Source organism: Eleutherodactylus coqui, chromosome 4 (genome assembly GCF_035609145.1).
Source record: "Eleutherodactylus coqui strain aEleCoq1 chromosome 4, aEleCoq1.hap1, whole genome shotgun sequence".
NCBI lineage: Eukaryota > Metazoa > Chordata > Amphibia > Anura > Eleutherodactylidae > Eleutherodactylus > Eleutherodactylus coqui.
In genome coordinates this window covers 140,478,498-140,499,048 of record NC_089840.1, presented here as the reverse complement: position 1 = coordinate 140,499,048, position 20,551 = coordinate 140,478,498, and the positions used below count along the sequence as shown (strand labels likewise).

The window sequence follows — 20,551 nt, the reverse complement described above, 5'->3', positions numbered from 1 at the left end:
CAGCTTTCCCAGCATGCACGCTAAATAAAGGATACTAATGGGGCCTTGAATGCACAATATATATTATAATGTTTTATAGCAGCAATACATAATAATTAGAACAAGTTTTTTCTTTCTGTATAAGAATTACAAACCACATAAACTGGTTCTATAAGCCTAAAGAAAGGATGTAGTACAGTGTGGAGTGGATAGAAAAGTTACTTACTGCAAACAGGTAAAGGAGGTTCCCACTGGCTTGTAGCATTGCATTTTACAGAGGATGATCCAATCATAGTGTAGCCTGCTGAACACCGAAAACTTACAGCAGAGTTTAACGTGTACGGACCATTAAATCCAGATAATTTTTCTGCATTATCCACATTTGGAGATTCACAGTTTACCTCTGCATGGGGGCAAAAACAAAATGCACAAAACTAATAAAATCAAATGATCTATTACAAGCAATATTTGAACTTTGCATTCTTTTTAAATTAGTTTTATGGAAGGATTAGAGTGGTTTTACATCTGCGCTGGGGATTCCGCTTTCCTGCTCCATTCAGTGCATGTAGCGTTTTTTTCTTGAGGTATTTGCAGCTGGACCTGCGATGGAACCTCTCGCCGGTGGTTTTGGCGCAGATGTAAAACCACCCTAACAAATCTATACAAAATATTATACTGCAATATACGTATCTTCATAGATTAAATAAAATATTTATTGAACAATGGACCACGGAGTTCAATGGGAGACCTCGCAATGCTGCCGCCAGCCCCATTGAAAACAATTGGCACTTGGATGCGAGAATATGCAGCAAGATAGAACATGCTGCGATTTGTTTGTGCATGAAAACATTGCTCATGCACGTAACCTCATTCAAGAGAATGGGGTTCATATTTGTGAGTCTTGCAATGCACGAATCTCGCGTAATTTTGATGCCTGTGTGAAGGCAGCCTTAGGAACCGAAAAGAAAATAAGAAATAGAGGCCAATTACACATCATCTTCTATGGGCCACACTCGACACTCTTCTGCTATAGAGCAGATAAGAGACCATCAGGGATGATGCTCAAATGTTGGGCTCATACCCCAAATCAGCATCACTCTTGCTCTAACACTCTAACTCCTGGCCCTTGACCCTTAGCGATGAACTGAAGAAGAAGACATTAACCTTAAAAAAAAGTCTCTGCAGATGACTGAATGGATAATGATAATTTGTCAGAGGCCTTAACAGGCATAAATAACCTCTTCCCGCTCCAAGGTGCAAGTTTACGTTCTGGCAGTGGGGTACTTCCCGCAACAGGGCGTAAACTTACATCCTGGGGATAGCGCGAGATCACTCTCAGATCCACTCGCAGATCACAACCTTCTCTCTTTCTCCATCAGGCACCCTAGCATCTCTCCTGACCCTCCTATCTATCGCACCTCTAGGAACCTCCAGTCTGTCCGCACTAAACAGTTTGCCGAAACTATTCAGTCCTCCCTATCGCCTATCTCTCGCCTCCCCTGCCCTAACCAGGCAGCCGAATACTACCACACCACCCTCAGCTGTGCCCTGGATGAAGTGGCACCGCCTGTGACGCGAGCCGTCAAACGCAGACCACGGCAACCCTGGCTCACGTCCCAAACGCGCTTCATCCGGCGGTGCTCTAGGTGCGCCGAGCGGCTGAGGAGAAAGTCAAAGCTGCCAGCAGACTTCCTCCACTTCAAATTCATGCTTAAAACGTATAACCTAGCCCTTCACCATGCCAAACAAGTTTATTTCACCTCCCTTGTCTCCTCACTATCCCACAACCCCAAACAACTCTTTGAGACCTTTCACTCCCTCCTCAGCCCCAAGGAACAGGCTCCTGCGACAGACCTGACTGCTGGAGAACTAGCTGCCTATTTCAAAGAAGAAAAAAAAAAAAAAAAAAAAAAAGACCACATTCGAAAAGAAATCTCTGAAAGCTGCATGGTTAGCCCTGATCCCAGTTTCATCAGCACTGCACCCAGCACCTACTCACTATCTACGCTAGAACCAACGACAGATGAAGAAGTCTCCAGGCTCCTTTCTGCTGCCCGCCCCACCACCTGCGCCAGCGACCCTCTTCCCTCTCACCTCCTCCGGTGCCTTTCCCCAGCTCTTATTACTCACCTCACTACAATCTGCAACCTCTCCCTAACCTCTGGCACTTTTCCCTCCTCATTCAAACACTCTATTATATCCCCTCTGCTTAAAAAAACAACCCTGGACCCGACTAATGCTGCCAACTACCGACCCGTCTCAAACCTCCCCTTTATCTCCAAATTACTGGAATGCCTGGTCTACTCCCGCCTTACTCGCTTTCTCTCTGACAACTCGCTCCTCGACCCCCTCCAGTCTGGTTTACGCTCTCTACACTCGACCGAAACTGCCCTTACAAAAGTAACAAATGACCTGATGACTGCAAAGTCGAGAGGTGATTACTCTCTACTAATCCTCCTTGACCTGTCTGCTGCATTTGACACTGTCGACCATAATCTCCTTCTCACTATGCTCCACTCTATTGGTCTAAAGGATACTGCTCTCTCCTGGTTCTCTTCCTACCTCTCTGACCGCTCTTTCAGTGTTTCCTTTGCTGGTTCTATCTCTGCTCCACTTCCTCTCGCTGTTGGGGTACCCCAGGGCTCGGTCCTTGGTCCCCTTCTTTTCTCTATCTATACTGCCCAAATTAGACAAACCATCCACAGATTTGGCCTCAAATACCACCTCAACGCTGATGACACCCAACTATACACCTCCTCTCGTGAGATCTCTGGACGATTCCTCCAAAATATCACCGACTGTCTGTCCGCTGTCTCTAACACCATGTCCTCCCTTTTTCTCAAACTAAACCTCTCTAAAACTGACCTCCTTGTCTTTCCACCTTCTAACCGACCTCCCCTCAACATCTCCATTCCAGTGTCTGGCACCATCATAACCCCCAGACGGCATGCCCGATGCCTTGGGGGGGGGGGGGGGGGTCACACTGCACTCTGACCTCTCCTTTGCCCCCCATATCCAATCTCTGGCCCAAACATGCCACATGCACCTCAGAAATATTGCTAAAATACGTCCGTTCCTAACCACGGACACGCTAAAGACGCTCGTGGTTGCGCTCATCCACTCCCGGCTTGACTACTGCAACTCGCTACTCATTGGCCTCCCCTGCACTAGACTCGCTCCACTCCAATCCATACTAAATGCAGCAGCTAGACTCATTTTTCTATCCAGTCGCTATTCAGACGCCTCTGCATTATGCCAGTCGCTGCATTGGCTGCCCATCCACTGCAGAACTAAATTTAAACTCCTCTACCTCACCCACAAAGCTCTGCATGGCGCTGCGCCACCATACATCGTCTCCCTACTGTCCGTACACCACTCAGCCCGCTCACTCCGATCGGCTAACACACTCAGACTAAACACCCCTGTAATACGAACCTCTCATGCTCGCCTACAGGACTTCACTAGAGCAGCACCCATCTACTGGAATGCTCTACCCCAAGGCATCCGGACAATTCCCGATGCACGAAATTTCAGACGTGCCTTAAAAACGCACCTCTTCAGGGAAGCATACCAAATCGCCTGACCTAGTCCCTCGCCCCTCCCTATGGTGCCCCACCCTGTTTGCCTTCTGATAAATGATCTGTACATAAAATTTCCTATTGCCTGTGTTCCCCAACCCCTGCACTTCTTGTACCACCCACAACCCATTTGTGTCTAACCCAATGTACCTCACATTGTATTTGTTGTAATTGTTGTATTGTTTTGCATTTATCCATGCCTGAAAGCGCTGCGGAATAAGTTGGTGCTATACAAATAAAGATTATTATTATTATAAGAGATCTCGCACTATCCGGCAGGAGTCAGCTGTCACTGATAGCCGGGCTCCTGCTGCACAAGCAGGGGTGCATCGGAGAAGCAACCCCGGCTGTTAACCCCTTCCCTGCCGCAATCTATGTAGATCGCGGCCTGGGGATGGGTTCACAGAGGGAGCGCGCTCCCTCGGTGACGTTATCGGACTCTCGTGATATAATCAGAGAGCCCGGCTGGTTGCTATGGTTACAGGGCGCCACCTACAGGCGTCCTGTATTACCACTACCTATGATTGATATAACAAGCGAAAAGGCATTGCAGGAGAGAAGTCCTGCAATGCCTTATCATAGCAATCATCGGTACTATGCTGTAAGTCCCCCACAGGGACACAAATGGTGGAAAAAAAAAAAAAAAAAAAAAAAATTTAAAAGCAAAAAAATCTGTGTGCTTTTTCTCATATTAGCATTAAAAAATCCCACATATTTGATATCGTGTCCGTAATGACGCATACAGTAAGTTGCACATGCTTTTTATCCTGCATGGCAAAAAGCGTAAAACAAAAACTAAAAAACTGAGGCATTTTTTGGGAGGCAAAAGGCTAAAAATGTTTGCAATAAAAGTGATCAAAAAAGGCATATACCCCAAAATGGTGCCAATAAAAACTACAGCTCGTCTTTCAAAAAATAAACTCCCATAGAACTCAGTCCATGAAAAAGTTATAGACTTTGAATGCAGCGCTTTAGACAAAAAAAAAAGTTTTTATTGCAGAAAAGTGGAAAAACCTAAAAAAAAAAAAAAAAAAAAAAAAACAAAAGGAACATAATTTTGGTATCGTAACTGTACCGACCCAGAGGAAAAAAAATTTATCGTGTCCTTTATGCTGCATGATTAAGGGTGGCTTTACACGAGCGTGTTTTTGTGCGTGTATACGCGCACAAAAACACACTTCTATTTAAACCAATGCATTCCCTATGATGTGTGCACATGTCCGTGTTGTACAGGTGCATGTCTGTAAAGATAGGACATGCATGCACCACAGGGAGCCGTGGCCGCTGCCGGCGGCTCTATTGAAGACAATGGTCTGCCGGCACCCCTGAATTGTTTTTCAGGGAAGAGCTTTACATATAAGCTCTTCCCTGAAAGACAAGAATTTTAGTGTAAAAATAAATAAAATACAAAAAGCAAACAAACAAACAAAAAAAAAAACCTACCTGTCTGCCGCTGCCATGTCTGTGCGGGGATAAAGAACACATATGCCACATGCAGCAGATGTTTCCTTCATCCCCGCGAGGAAAAAGAATTCCCTGCTGCACCTGCCACATCTGTGACAGATGCAGCAAAGGAATTCTTCATCCCTACGGGGAATATAGAATTCCCTACCACAGCTGTCACAGATGACCGCTGCGGTAGGGGATCCAGCTGCCGGCATCCTGTAATTGTTTTTCAGGGAAGGGCTTTAAATATAAGCCCTTTCCGAAAAACAAGAAAAAACGAATACTCACCTTTCTTCAGATGCCAGGGTTCAGCCGCGTCCAGCCGGCTCTTGTCCCTGCACTACTCTCCGTAGTATTCAGCAGGCGGGGATTTAAAATCCCCAACTGCTAAATGGGCTGCCTCTGATGGGCCACAGTGCTCAGCCAATCAGAGGCAGCTCTCAGCTAATGGTCCCTGCGCTCAGCCAATCAGAGGCAGCACTCACCCATTCATGAATGGGCGAGTGCTGCCTCAGCTATTGAATGACAGCACTCACCCAACTGCTGAGCGCAGGGACTAATCAGAGCCAGTTCTCAGCTGTCATTCATTAGCAGAGAGCTGCCTCTGAGTGGCTGAGCATTGTGACCAATCAGAGGCAGCCCATTCAGCAGGCGGGGATTTTAAATCCCCACCTGCTGAGTACTACTGAGAGCAGTGCAGAGAGAAAAGCCGGCTGGACACGGCTGAGCCCCGGCAGCTGTAGAAAGGCGAGAATATATATTTTTTTTTAAAAATCACTATTTTTTGTTGTTTTTCCAGAATAGGGCTTATAGTTAAATCCCTATAGTTAAATCCCTTCCCTAAAAAACAATTACAGGATGCCGGCAGCTGGATCCCCCTACTGCAGCTATCATCTGTGACAGCTGTGGTAAGGAATGATTTATTCCCCGCAGGGATGAAGTCCTTTGCTGCATCGGTCAGATGTGACAGGTGCAGCAGGGAATTATTTTTCCTCGCGGGGACACGGCAGTGGTTGACAGGTAAGCTTTTTTTGTGTTTTAAACACCAAAATTCTTGTTTTTCAGGGAAGGGTGGCAGCAGACCATTGCCTTCAATGGAGCCGCCGGCAGCATCAGCGGCTCCATTGAAGGCAATACATGGACCTTCATACATGCGTGTTTTTGAACGTACATAGGTGCGCACCTATGTACGCAAAAAAACATGCTCGTGTGAAGCCACCCTAACGCTGTAAAAAATAAAAAAAATAAAAAGGCAGAAGTTGTGTTTTCTCTCCCCATCATAAAAAAAATAAATAAATAAGAGTTTTACAATATAGTCTATGTACCCAAAAATGGCACCAATAAAAACTACAGTTCGCCATGCAAAAAACAAGCCCTCATACAGCCATGTCGACAGAAAAAAAGAAAAAAAAAAAAAAAGTAGTGATGGCTTTTGAAAAATGGAGATAAAATCCGCCAAAAATCGTTGCATCCTTAAGTCAAAAAAAGGCCATGTCCTTAAGGGGTTAATGAAGTAAAAACAAAAAGTCAATCTTCTGATACAAGACTTTCAAAATCAACGAGACTGTAGAGTACAGGAGATAAAATGTCTACTTTGGAAGACCTTACAACCCAATGACTTCAATACAAGAAATACAGCGAAAGACCGTAATTTGGCGACAAAAGGCCGCCTGGCCCTCCACTCTTTTAGGGATGCCAATAATATAGAGATTATCTTTCATGAGTGACTTTCTAAACAGAGATTGATGGCATTCATCCAGAAATGGCACAGGGATTTATTACCACTCTCCTCAGCATTTATTGTGGAAGGTGCCCACCCCATACCAGCGAAACCTCCCTTACCTTGAGCCCCACCATGCACACTACTTGCTCATCTCTTAAACTGTAAAGAGCGAGATATGGTGCACCTCCCCAATACCATGACCTGCCGTGTATGCAACGAAGTAAAAAATCCCGCTATGGAGTGGCACACTAATGATAATCATCCAAGTACAGAACCTTTTTAGTGACTGGGCATAAACAGATGAGGTTAGGGTAGAACACGCAGAAATTGGTGGCAGAGGGTAATTTTTGTATGTTTGAGGTAATGACCGTTCTGCACGACAGGGACATAATACCCGAGCACCTGACAGCCTGGCAAAATACCAGTCCATAATGTGTGTTCCTTGCTACTTCTTCATAGTTTATCAGAAGCAGCAATTTTAGCTTTGATTTGCGCCTGCTAACAACCAGATAAAGAGCATTCACGTGCTAAAATTTGCACAACAGCAGTGAAGAGGGGACTAAATAAACCCTTTTAATAGCAATTCTCTAAAAGCATTTATGATAAAGAAAAGAAATAGCCATGTCAGACTTTTCAAACCTTTGCAGCGAGGAGGATCGGAGCTCCAGTTTCCAAAGGTTGTGCAAACTAAAGTCTTATGCCCAATAAGCGCTGCATTCTTGTCATTGCATTCATAGGTCACAGCATTCTGGTATTCATATTCCTCCATATCTGGTCGAAATGTTCCATCTGGAATTGCATCTGGAGGGGGACATTTCTGAACTGAAAAAACAAAATATATCAATACCTTTAAAAGTATGACTGGACTGCAGTCGTAAAGCATTGTTATGATGCACTATTAAAAGTTATTAGAGAATACTGCTAAACCACATCACCAGTGCTACATTAGTAGGTCTCGCTGGATCAGCACTTTACCTTCACATACAGGCACCTCATTACTCCATTGTCCATTTGCCATACATTCCCTATAATCCTTTTTTGATATCATGTTGTATCTAAAAAACATAGAATATCACATTGAAATACATCACAAAAGCTACCTACACAGGCGTAAGAGTTTAAGTAGTAATCCCGTTTCCCAAGGCCACGGTTATATCACCATTGCCAACTATTAATTTTTACAAAGCACCTTTTTCTTCTAACCCATTTTCCTTTAAATATTGTTATTGATGGTTGATGTACGAATATAAATTTGAAATGCTGCATTCCGTCATCGATGCACAGTTCTGATACATGCTACATCTGGGCATACACTCTTTCAAAAGACAATCCTGCCCCTAGAAGTTGTCATTCTGTTGCAAAACTCGTCCTGGAGTTCCATCTCAGGCAGATACGTAAATTATAAGATTTGTGGTGTAGAGAGGATCGTCTGATCATCCAACAAGCACCAGCAGCTCCAACTGTTTCATTGTCCGCCATCCACAGACAGGTGGCGCCATCATTACAGACCCTTGCGTCTATTGGAACCATTTCCAGGCGCTTGGCTGAAGGACATTTTGTCTCATGGTGCTCATTACGTGTACTGCCTTTGACATGCACCCACCATCGCCTGAGTTTGCAGTAGGGGTGTGAAACTGGATACTACGGATTGGAACCTGGCTATCTTCAGCGATCAATCCAGGTTTAGTTTGAGCACCGATGATAGCCATGTCCCTGTCTGACAAAATGTGAAGAGAAAGGTCTCAGTTGAGACCGAAACGTCGCCAGTCTTCTTTTTATGGAGGAATAAACAGCTAAAACTTCTTTTAAGTACATCTGATGCTGCCTGGTTTACTCTTCACATTTTTAAATCCCTTCCCTAAAAAACAATTACAGGATGCCGGCAGCTGGCTGAATGGTTGTTTCCAAACTCCTGGAGATTACTGTACATATGCTTTTACATGCTGCAGTTTAAGAGTTTTTATTTAAAAAAGGAATTCGGTGTTAGCCCAATTTAAAACCCCTATTAAGCATGGAATGAGTGAAGGCAGAGAGGCACAAAGACACTAAAAATCAACAGAGGGCAGGATAACGGGACAGACTGGAATAGAATATGAGACACAGGACAGGGTCTGGACGGGGACAGTTGGAGGAGAGGAGGACAGAAATATTAAAAGTACCCCCTCCTGGTTATTTCCTTTTTTACATTTTATCATGTTGGGTTTTTCCCCCCCCAATTTGAAACAAATAGAATTATACAAAGATAATGGGAGGCTTGAAAGCGACGAGTAAACTATAATAAGGAAATGGTACAAGAGATCAATATGTTTAATATAGTATTTTACTTCCCAAAGGGACAATGAAAGTTATGTCTGTAAATGAAAAGCTCTTGAAGAGCATCATTGTATCTTTCCAAGATGTATTTTATTTCTGCATTATTTTATTCTTATTGTTTTTTTTTTCCTTTTTGAATTGTAATGAAAAATATTTACAAAAGTTTAACCCCTTAGTGACGGAGCTTTTTTGCTTTTTTCCATTTTCGTTTTTTCCTTTTAAAAAAAAAAAATCGTAGCTCCTTTATTTATCCATCTACGTCGCTGTATGAGGGCTTGTTTTTTGCGGGATAAATTATTGTACGATGTAATGTACTGAAAAAAATTTAAAAAATTCTAAGCCGGAAAAAAAAAAAACGGCATTCCACTATCTTTTGGTGCATCCTATTTCTACGGCACACAAACTGCAACAAAAATGACCAGTTAACTGTATTCTATGGGTCAGTGCGATTACTACGATACCAAAACTTATATAGTTTTTTTTTTTGCTGTACTACTTTAAGATATTTAATTTTTTTAAATTATTTTCTGCGCACAATAACTTTTCTATTTTTTTGTCGACATAGTTATGTGAGGTTATTTTGTGTGGTATGTCCTGTTGTTTCCGATGGTACCATTTTCGCATACAATTGACTTTTTGATTGCTTTTTATTACATTTTTTCTCGGAGATAGGATGACCAAAAAAGTGCATTTCGGTGTTTTTTTGTTTTTGTTTTTTCTTTTCCACACCACGTTCACCGTGCGGGGTAAATAATACATTACATTGATAGATCGGACTTTTATGGACGCAGTGATACCAAACACGTATTTTTGGTTTATTATTTTGATTTTTTTTATTGCAAATATGGCGAAAGGGTTTTTTTTTTTTGTTTTTGTTTTTACACTAATTAAAACTTTATTGATCTTATTTTTACACCTTTCTTTTAGTCCTCCTAGAAGACTACAACCAGCGATGCTTTGATCGCTCTTGCAGTATGACGTAATGCTATAGCATTACGTCATACTGGTTTTTGACAAGCAGTCTATTAAGCCACCCCACGGGGATGGCTTGATAGGCAGTCTGCTAAGGCAGCCCTGGGGCCTTTCAGAAGGCCCCCGGCTGCCATGACACCTGCACAGCTCCCCCAATCTCACGGATTTAAATGCCGCTGACAGCGGTATTTAAAGGGTTAATAGCCGCGATCGTCTGATTGCGACTATTGCGTGCGTTTTTCAGCTGTAATAAACAGCTGACGCCCGCGCTGTAGGGAGGAAGATAGCAGCTCTATCTCCCTCCATACACGTCCTGCAATAGCAGGACGTAAAAATACTATATGGTCGTCACTAAGGGGTTAAAATAAGAGATGTTTGAAGAAAAAAAACAAAAAAACAAGGAACTAGGTACAATACACCACCAAGATAGATTAGCAAAATTGGGGCTATTTAAATTTTGTACAAAAATATACATCCATGCAATGATGGCCAAGGGGGCACCTGCAACATCTAAACGAGGAGGGGGGAGCTCTCCCTAGTCTCTAAAAAGGAAGAAGGAATATAGAACTCTTTGCCACACAATCTTGTGATGGCTGAATCATTAGATTCATTTAACAAGCATCTGGATATCCTTCAAGAAGAACATAGATTACAGGCCATCTTTATAAGATTGCCAAGAGGGGTATACAGGAAAAAAAAAATGTTCCATACGATGACCAATATTGAATTCTGCTTCAAGAGGTTTGTCTTGACTTCCTCTACATCACTGTGGGATAATAGTCAAATGTCTAATTTAACCTCAACTTTAACCATGTACACGATTTACTGCATAAAAAAGGAAGGGCTTCCAAGCTGGCCTGAACACAGCTCCAGCATAGTGCACAGACACCACCTCTTGCTAGATGTATCTTCCAGACACAAAAGTAATACCTGTCTAGCACTGATAGGCTATACAGGTATTAGGGTACTTGTTTGTCTGCAAGACACAAAGTGTCGATATTAGTAGAGCCGATAGCAAGGCAGTTTCATGACTGTCGGCGAACACCAGCACCACACCACAAGACACATACCCAGGATCACAAGTATAGTTTACTCTGGAGCCAAACAATGTATCGTCTATGCTTGCTTTTCCATTTATTGGTTCTCCAGGATTCCCACAGGATCGTCCTAAACACAAAGGAAAATAAAAAAGGAAAGTAGTTATAGTAATGAGAAAATAGCTTTTTGTATATCTTTCAAACAGTTGGTCTTCAGTAACCTTACTGAAAGCGAGCCTATTGTTTCAGGTGAATTTTCAGAATAAGCGATTGTGTACGTTTACATTAAGTATAACCACTACAGTTGCAAGAAAAAGTAAACAAACTCTTCAGAATTACCTGGATTTCTGCATTGATTAATAAAATGCGGTCTGATTGGGTCCAATTCCAATTTAGATAATCTAAACAAATAATTGTACGAATAACACACAAATAATTGTACCGTTCATGTCTTATAAAGCATAATCGAGGAAACAGCCACAGTGCAAGGAAAAATAGTGAACACTTGAATTTATTATCTTGTAGATCACCCTTTTAGCAGCAATCCCCTCCAAACATTTCCTACAGCTCGAAACAAGTTTTGCGCAAAGGTGAGGAGAAATTTTGTACTATTCCAAAACCATGATGGTCCCTCCACCACGCTTCACAGTTGGGTTGAGGTGTTTGGAGGAAAAGGGAATGCTGAACACAAACAGTGCATTTGTGCCAAGAAGTTTTACTTTTCTCTCATCTGTCCATATTCCAGTCCGTCTAGAGTTTGTCCAAGATCACATGAATGTTTGCTATAGCTTATAGGGAAAGCGTTTTATTTTTTTTTAGACAGCAGCAGCTTCCTTTGTGGTGTCCTCCCATTAACTATTCTTGTTCAGTATCTTTCTAATAGTGGATCTGAAGGAGTACAGTTTATCTTTGGGGAACCATTCAAGTAGATGGGAAGAGACTTAAAAGGTCATGCAATGTTCCTCTTGGAAAGAGGAGAATCATACTTGCCGATAATTGGCTTTTTCATTAACCTCCACAATGGCACAGCCAAGATTATTTCCAAGCCTCCTATGAAATATAAAAGGCCCCTCTCTTACCTCATGCAGTTATTGACAGCACATATCAATAAGATACAAGAAAGACAGGAGGAATACAAAGAAATTAGAATCTTGATGGGACAACCATTGAAAGGACTATACGCCTGTATGACAAGTTCCGATTAGCCAAAACGTTCAATTTACAATGCTTGAAGGTGGTCATCAAACTAGCAATTGTGACTGAACAACAGATCTGCTAAGTGGAAGCTGAAGTTCCCTAGGTCCAGGAAGTGGCCATAGCCATGGTCATGTGAAACTTCAATTCTTTTGGAGGAGGAACATCTCTGACCTGGTAGGAAGAGGTAATCACCAGTTTAAGTGGGAGATAGTTTTTGCCAGCTTCACAGGTTCTATTCTTGCCTTGATACCGGAGAAGACAACGGCCCAACTTCCTTATTTCTTTAACTCTCTCTAGATAAATAAAGAGATGTCTCCAGATATTCAGATTGTGAGTTTCCCCGAGAACCACAACGAGCCAAGTGTAGCATAACTTTCTGGTGGCAATAGAACTTGGACAGGACCTTAAAGAGGAAGGCTGGCTTAAAACTGAAGAGGATTCCTTTCATGTAGAATGGTAAGGTATGGGGTCTACAGCAGAAAGCCTGGATCTCTTTTATTCACCTGCTGGAAGAAATGATAAGCAAAAATGTTTAAGGTAAGAAGTCTTTGCAGTTCTTCCATGTGACCATTTGAAGAAATACTGATGAGTGGGAGATCGGAAAATCCTACTGGAACCTTCAACGAGTCCCTTTAACACATTTAGTTTAGATAAATTAAGATCCATAAAAGGCACTTACAGCTAGCTGGTTCCAAGGCTATAAGTCTAGGTTGCAGAAACTCCATGATCAGTGTTACATCAAAAGTGAGAGATGGACAAGGAAACCTAGCTGGACAAGGAAAGTAATGTGTTCCACATCCCAAAATAAATCCTTGAAGCAATAGGTTCACAGCTTCATGTGAGAACTGGGTCTGAGAATCCCTTTTTTCAGTATACTTTGGTCAACCTTCAAGCTTTCAGGTGCAAATGTTGAACCTATGGATGGCTCATTGGGCTTTACATGAGGAAAATGAAATTTCCGAGTTCACTTCTGATTGTGCAGGCGTTTCCCATCAGAGTCCAAGAAAGGAGTGAGAAAATGGAATGTATAGAGAAAACCCTGGGCCAAGGTTGGGATAGAGCATCCACTCCCAGAGGATGGTCTTGAATCGAGGAGAAGGCGTCAGCTATCACCTGTCTGCTCTCCCTGTTGCAGAGGCCTATGATTGGGAGACCCAATTTCTGTAAAAAAAATCATGGAAAATTCCAGGGTACAAACTCCATTCCCCCCTTGAACACAGTAATAGTAGGTAAGGCTGAAAAATAAAAAAACAAAAACACATATCCATCAAGCTCAGCCTATTGTCCTGCACTGTTGACGCAAAGTAACACAAAAAATAAATTAATTAAAAAGAAACGAACACGTCTCTCCGTTCTAGCAGAGAAAAAAAAATTCCTTTCCAAATCTGGCAATAACTCCCTGTAGCAACAAACCTATTGAAGTAAGCTAGTGACTAACATGTAGTATTGCTACACTCAAGAAAAAAAAAAAGCATCCAGGCCCCTCTTGAACTCTTTTAGGGAAATTAGTATCACTAAGTCTTCAAGCAGAGTTCCATAGTCTCACTGTTCTTACAGTGAAGAACCCCCTTCTATGTTGGTGTGAAAACATTTTTAGTCCTAGATGATGTCACCTTGTAACAGCAACAGTCCTTGAGACATTATATATAAAAAAAAATATATATATATATTTTTTTTTTTTACCTAGCACGCTCAGTCCAGGTCCCTCGCGCAGCTCTCCAGTGCCCTGGCAAGGATCCTGCAAGTGCTTCGCCGCCCACACAGGATCACTTCCTGGGATTCATAAATCTCGCCTGCACAAAGGCTGTGATTGGTTCTTCGAACGCTGCATTGATTGGTTCTTCGAGCACCATGGCTCAGCCAATCACAGCCATCAGGTCATGGAGATTGAGGGGGGGGGGGTTTATGAATCCTGTAACCAGGAAGTGATCTTGGGTGGGCGACCGAGGACTGCGGGAACTGCGTTGGGGCTCTGGAGAACAGTGGGGGGGGGGGGGGGGGGCACTTTGACCAAGCACGCTAGGTAATATATTTCCATTTTTACATTTTTTTTAAATGTAATGCAACTAGGGCTTGTTTTTGGGATAGGGCTTATATTTCAAGTCTTCCAGAAAATTAAATAAGGCAAGGGCTTATTTTCAGGGTAGTGGGGTATTTATATAATTGAACAGTTAGAGTTAGTTTTACTATTCGGCAAAGAGTCTGTTTTCCTTTGTTGCTTTTGTCTTTTGCATTATTTTTTGCCTGATAGCTATTCCGTGCTTCTTCACTGCCTTCTTGCTTTTGTAGTTTAAATGCTTTGTTTTTGTCGCTCCGCTTTACATCTTTTAGTCACATTGGTTTTATCCTACTTCTAAGGCCACTCTCACGCATGCTTCAGTTAAACGCTGGTTGAAATGGCATCATTTTACCACGATCTTAAGCAACGTTTTTGAATGCATGTCACAGCATTTGACAGCATCATTATGATGGGCAATAATGGGAGCATTGTACTACGAATAGGATGGCACTCGGAACACTCTGCTAATTGCAGTAAAAAGTAGCCGGTGTGAGAGAAGCCTAACACTTATTCCTGTAAGCTTTTAAAAAAATGTATTTATTGCCTAAACTCTTATTTTTGAGAACATTGTCCCAGATTAAGGGCATTTCTAAGCTTTTTAAAATTTGCCTTCCTCGAGTCTAGTATTTTTGTGGCTCCCTTAGAAAAACATATTCTGGCAAGTCTGAAATGGCCTCCCCTTCAGTTTTGTCCTGCACATTTTGAGTATTGGCAGAAACTATTTTTTTATAAGATCCACAAGTTAGGTTCCCAATTTATACAATATCTAGATAAAGTCCCCATAATCATTACCTCATTGTACAAAATCTTTTCTATGCTGACAAATCAGACTGTCCTGTTCTTACCACATTAATAGACAGACAACATGGTAGATGCTTCTCTAAGAGAATATTAAGCTGTAACTGCATGTTCTTTAACCCCCAGTCTCTTCAGATAAGCAACTGTGGCGGTATGTCTGACAACATTTCGACACATCTGTCCTAAATGAGGGCTTCCCATACGAACAAGAGTTGAAAGATGCTCAGCTCACTTGCGTGTTTCATACACCCTGGGCCATATGCCCTGCTGCTGGCATCTATATGGATCACAAACAGGTTTTGTCACCAGGGTATTCCATGCCAAGGATTTCTGTTGAACCACCACCATATAAAAATGAGTTTCTGACCCTTAAAAGAACTTTCGTCTTCCTGTACAAGGAAGATTGTGGCTTATCCAAGGATGATAGGAGAAAGGATCGGAGGATCATTGAATGGCTTTGAGCTCAGAGAACTGATGGTATGGTAGATTTTTTTTTTTTTTTACACACATACATATATCGCAGTTGTGACTTTGTCAAATGGGCAGTTTCTACTGCGGTCACCCACCGTCAGTGAAAAGTAATTGGCAGTGAGCAGTGGGAACTGTTAACCTGACACATTGATACTAAAAGAAAAAGAGCCTGCATTGGGTAAGGGGTGGGGGTGCAGGACGAAGCAGAGGAAAAAGATGTTTATTGGAATCAGTGAGGCTGCAGCTGCAAAGCTATGCAGCTAGACCTGCAGACATTATGACATTACAGTCCTCTTTAGACCACTCTCAAATGCCCGCTATTAATGCTGTAAAATACCTCTATTGATTTCAATGGGGCTTCTCAGATAAATGTTTGAACACGTTCTATTCTATTTTAGTGCGTTTAATTTTTATCGCACCTCATCACCAATTACAATAATGGGGTGCGTTAAATACACTGTTGAATGTTTTACAAACGCTTGTGTGAGAGTGGCATAAGAGACATGAATGGTACAACAGTTTGTGTGTTAGTTCCATTAGATGGTTTGTCTATAATCAGACCACTATTCGCAATCAAAGCAGAAATCCAAATTTGATCCAAAAGTGCACACTTTATCTTGTATTGGTCTTTCTGGCCATTATATGACTTGTAGCCTTCATGTTCGACCAGTTCTACCCACGGCATGTTCCGCTTTCATTTTCAGTTTTCCTTAAACTTAGCTAAAGAATTAGCAGAAACCAGCTGCTATGATGTCCCATGCACGACACAAAGGAGATCCTGCTCCACCATCTCTCTGTAGCACACCACCAGCAGCATAGAGGTCATCATACAACAGTATTGAGCAGAGTAGATGTAAATCCAGAACTGTGGCGAGACCATAGAAGTAGTGCTATCGTCTGGGACTCTAACTCCTCCTCCTCCCCTCTCTCAAGCATTCTATAGGCTATAATTGTAACCTGATCACTCAGTTTATGAATTTTATTAGTAAACTGAAAGTGAGTCATCAGTGTAGGAAGCAGGGAAAGTCAAGAAAGACATCTTCCTCTAATACGATATTAGAAAGGGTCTTATTTTCACTTACACTATTGCGGAAAAAAATAAATAAAAACAATTTGTCTATAATTATAGGTCTCGTACACCTGGAACACCACACATCACTGGGAATTTGCAGTGTAATACGAGTCGATGGGGGTTGACAAAACATTCACAGTGCAGAAAAAAAAAAAAAAGATAATATTATGGACTTAAAAATCTACAGCAAGCTCATTAGGTTGCCAAAAAGTCGTAAATGTTCACCTTTTGCAATGAATTTGGTGAAATCCATCAAAATAAGGCCGCCTGCACACGGGCGGAAATCCCGCCGCGGGATTTCCGCCACTGAAAGCCTGCATAGGAGTGCATTACAATACGCACTCCTATGCAGACGACCGCGAAATGTCGCGCAGCAAACAAACCGCGGCATGTCCTATTTCTGTGCGGGGCTCGCAGAGCCTCGCACAGAAATGTCACTCACCCGGCCGCCGACTCCGGTCTGCGCATGCGCCGGCGGCCTGGCAGCCGGCACATGAAAGCCGGGGCTGCCGGGCGCGGGTGAGTACGCGCTCCTCCCTGCAGGCGCTCGGGTCAGGTCCCGCGGAGAGAATTCTCGCCGCCGGATCCGACCCGCCCGTCTGCAGGCGGCCTAACATGTAGATTTATCTGGTATTTGTAGCAAAATTGCAGTGGAAAATATCTGCCACATGAAGCCATCACCTACCTGGAGTGGTTAGAGGCGCTGAGAACAGATAGAATACAGATGTATTGAAAATTTATTGCTACATAATTAGGATGGTTTCTGTATTAGGGCTCAAGCAGACGGCCGGGTTGGATCTCGCTGCAAGAATTCTCACAGCGGGATGTGACCCGTACCCCAGCAGTGACCCGCGGGTCACCTCCTGCGGCATCTCCTCCTCTGCTCTGTTGTGTGTAGACTGCCGCCCAGCCGCATTTGCGCAGAGCAGAGCCAGTGCGTTAGCAGTGACGCTCGCACAGAAATAGGACATGCTGCGATTTGCTTACCGTGTGAGTTTTCACGCGGTCAAATCCTGGCCGTCTGCATAGGATTGCATAAACTAATGCAATCCCATGGCAGTGTGCACGGGCGGAAATTCTGCAGGAAATACCGCTGTGGAATTTCCGTCTGTGTGCATTTACCCTTTGTGTAAAAAGGCTTCCTTTAGTGATAATAAAGAGAACCAATGCTTAATGAAGACTCACGTATGCAGAATATTCCGGTAGTAGACCATGTCGAGTCATTTAAGCAAGTAACAATATTTGAGACTTTAGGATCTCGACTAAATCCAGGCTGGCACCCATAGGTTACAGTTTCACCAACAGAAAAATTGTCTTTGTCAATGAATTCTGCATTCAGTTCAGCAAAGTCCAATCTGGGAGGCGCACCACAGTTACCTGATAACAAGAGCATGACAAAATTAAAAATACAGTTAAAAACCCCAGAAAAAGACTGCCAGGTTCTCACACAATGGACACCATTGGCATCTGACAGATCCCACTAACTTGTAATAGGTTCTGCAAAGAGGTTTGGTCTTAACCCCTTGAGTGGCAGGTTTCCTATCACCCTGTCGTGCCCACCAGGGCAGGTTTTTTAAAATGGTCTAATCATTGAATTTCAACTAGTTTTGCAGTTGCGTCTCAAGAGCCATAACTTTTTCATTTTTCCATTGACATGGCCATATGAGGGCTTGTTTTTTGCGGGACAAGTTGTGATTTTTTAAACAGGGGGGAGGAAAAAAAGAAATGGGGAAAAAAGAAAAAAAGGGGCCATGTCATTAAGGGGTTAAATAATGTATTAACTTCCTTCTCTGGGTCATTACGACGCATGGATACCACATGTGTGATTGTATTTTTGATTTTTTACAAAGTAAAGGGAGACAAGTGTTTTTTTTATTTTTTTACTTTATTTTTTTATTTATTTTTTTTTATTTTATTTTTTTTTGTCCCTATAGGGGACTTCCACAGGGACCCATCAGGACCCCTGATCACATTCTGGGGGTCCGATGGTGACAGCCCTTTACATGCTGCAGTGACAGCCCTTTACATGCTGCAGTCACATAGACTGCAGCATGTAAGGGGTTAACACAGCAGAGATCAGAGGTTTTCTCTGATCTCTGCTGTTAGAGCTAGTACCTAGCTGTCCTCTGACAGCTAACAACTAGCTCTCCCTGCCACAGAGACCATCGGCTTGCTTCTGACAAGCCGATGGTCTCTATGGCAACCTGTAAACAAAGCAGGAGATATTGCCGGCATATCGGCATGTCTGCAATATCTTCTGCTGGTTTTTCAAAGCCCTTGCACTGCTCTGTGTGGGTCTGTGCAGGCAGAGCACACTGTCACAGCTTGTGGCATTGTGCTCTGCAGCTCCCATAGTGATATATAGCCCGGAAATCTTCCGGGCAGTATCGCTATGAGCAGTGGAGCTCGGCCCCGGAAATTTTCCGGGCGTGCCACTCAAGGGGTTAAGTGAAAACAATGCTGCATGCATGGGAACACAGTTTTGAGCAAGATTAGAGGGGTTTACCCCCTAGCTCAAACATTGATGCCTTATTGCTAATAACTGTTCTAATCACTTTATGATTTGCGGGGGCCTTGAGTAACAGGTTCCCTCCCCACACCCCCGAAAGGAATGGGCTGTAGCACTCTGTTCAGTTCCTTATGCATTCTATAGTGCTGACTTAGCATTGTGCCCCCTACACTCCCAGCAGGACCGCATTCACTTAAATGAACTCCATATCTGTAAGAGACATTCAGGAACTATAAAGTCACTCCTGAGATTGGCGCCCATTCATTCAAAATGTAAAATCATTTTATTAAATAAAGTAATTCTACTGGCTATACATTCTTTACATTAAGTACAGCAAAATTATAAGGCTTAACTTACCATGGCTGGTATGGAAGAAGGCAGGCAGCATTAAGATGATCCAGTAATATTCCATGGAGATTCCGTGATAACAAAGAAGCGCAGAAATACTATTAAAAATAAAAACAATGGTGTTAAAATAAATATGGTTTTCTTGATACAGAATAGTTCCTACACATTTACTCCCCCTTTCTCTGATGGTCTGGGCTAAAAATTATTAAAACAGGTAATCCAGGAGTTTGACATTATGTTACTATGCTAAAATCCTTAGAACCCCTTTTAAATCCTATAGGAAAAGTAATGGATGCTATATTACTTGCTAACAAGCGTATACATTGTGATATATTCCCAAGGTACACCTTGATGGATGTCCAAAATGATATACTGCTGCATTTGTTCTCCATTGGCCCCCCTTATATAAAAAAAAAAATTTAAAATTTAAAAAACACGCACAAAACTAAGCGGTAAAACACTTTTGTTGCCAAACTCCTCGACATGGAATCGATTTGCCGAAGACACAAAGCTAGGAGTGATAGTAAACACTACAGAAGAGAGGATTTAAAAAACATCTGGACGAGCTTGAACAATGGTCAGCGACTAACAGAATGGTATTTAAACATGGAGAAATTTCCCCTTCCCTGCTCCCGTTTAGGGAGTAGGAAAGTGGAATCCTCTGGCCAAATGGATTAGTCCTCTGATGGAACCAAACAGCGATGAACGGATGCCATTTGCTAGAATGGGTTCATTTAGTTTCTGCTCAGATGCCGGCAGCTCTATTCCTTTAGTATTTTGTGCCAGATCTGTGATGGAACCTCCGAACAGAGGCTCTAGAGCAGATGTGAACTTGGCCTATATTCACATGCCATGCAGTTGTGTACTGGATTTTGTCCGTTTTTATGAAATTGTGGCGAAATATCACAGTATAGCTGTGAATTTGCAAACATTTGGCAACGTGGCACAACATGACCATTTAGTTTGGAAAAGCCCCAAGACTTAAAGGGTCACTACCAAAAATTTCTGCACACTATCAATAATATAGGTGGCCAGTGCAAGATCCAGAA

At 42.6% G+C, this 20,551-nt stretch overlaps 2 protein-coding genes across 2 annotated transcripts in view; both read right to left on the bottom strand.

The window, feature by feature from the left end:
• LOC136625751 (C4b-binding protein alpha chain-like) overlaps positions 1–20,551 on the bottom strand; it is a 603,882-nt gene that overhangs the window by 232,251 nt on the left and 351,080 nt on the right. The gene's annotated exons all lie outside the window — the stretch shown is intronic.
• Positions 1–20,551, bottom strand: part of LOC136625754 (membrane cofactor protein-like) — a 74,624-nt gene that overhangs the window by 37,989 nt on the left and 16,084 nt on the right. The window contains exons 2-7 of the mRNA XM_066600221.1: positions 19,512–19,600; positions 17,831–18,022; positions 11,082–11,178; positions 7,702–7,781; positions 7,366–7,548; positions 206–382 (exon numbers count right to left, since the gene is read on the bottom strand). Coding sequence (XP_066456318.1) covers positions 206–382; positions 7,366–7,548; positions 7,702–7,781; positions 11,082–11,178; positions 17,831–18,022; positions 19,512–19,566 — 784 coding nt within the window. The 5' untranslated portion in view covers positions 19,567–19,600. The remainder of the gene's footprint in view (positions 1–205; positions 383–7,365; positions 7,549–7,701; positions 7,782–11,081; positions 11,179–17,830; positions 18,023–19,511; positions 19,601–20,551) is intronic.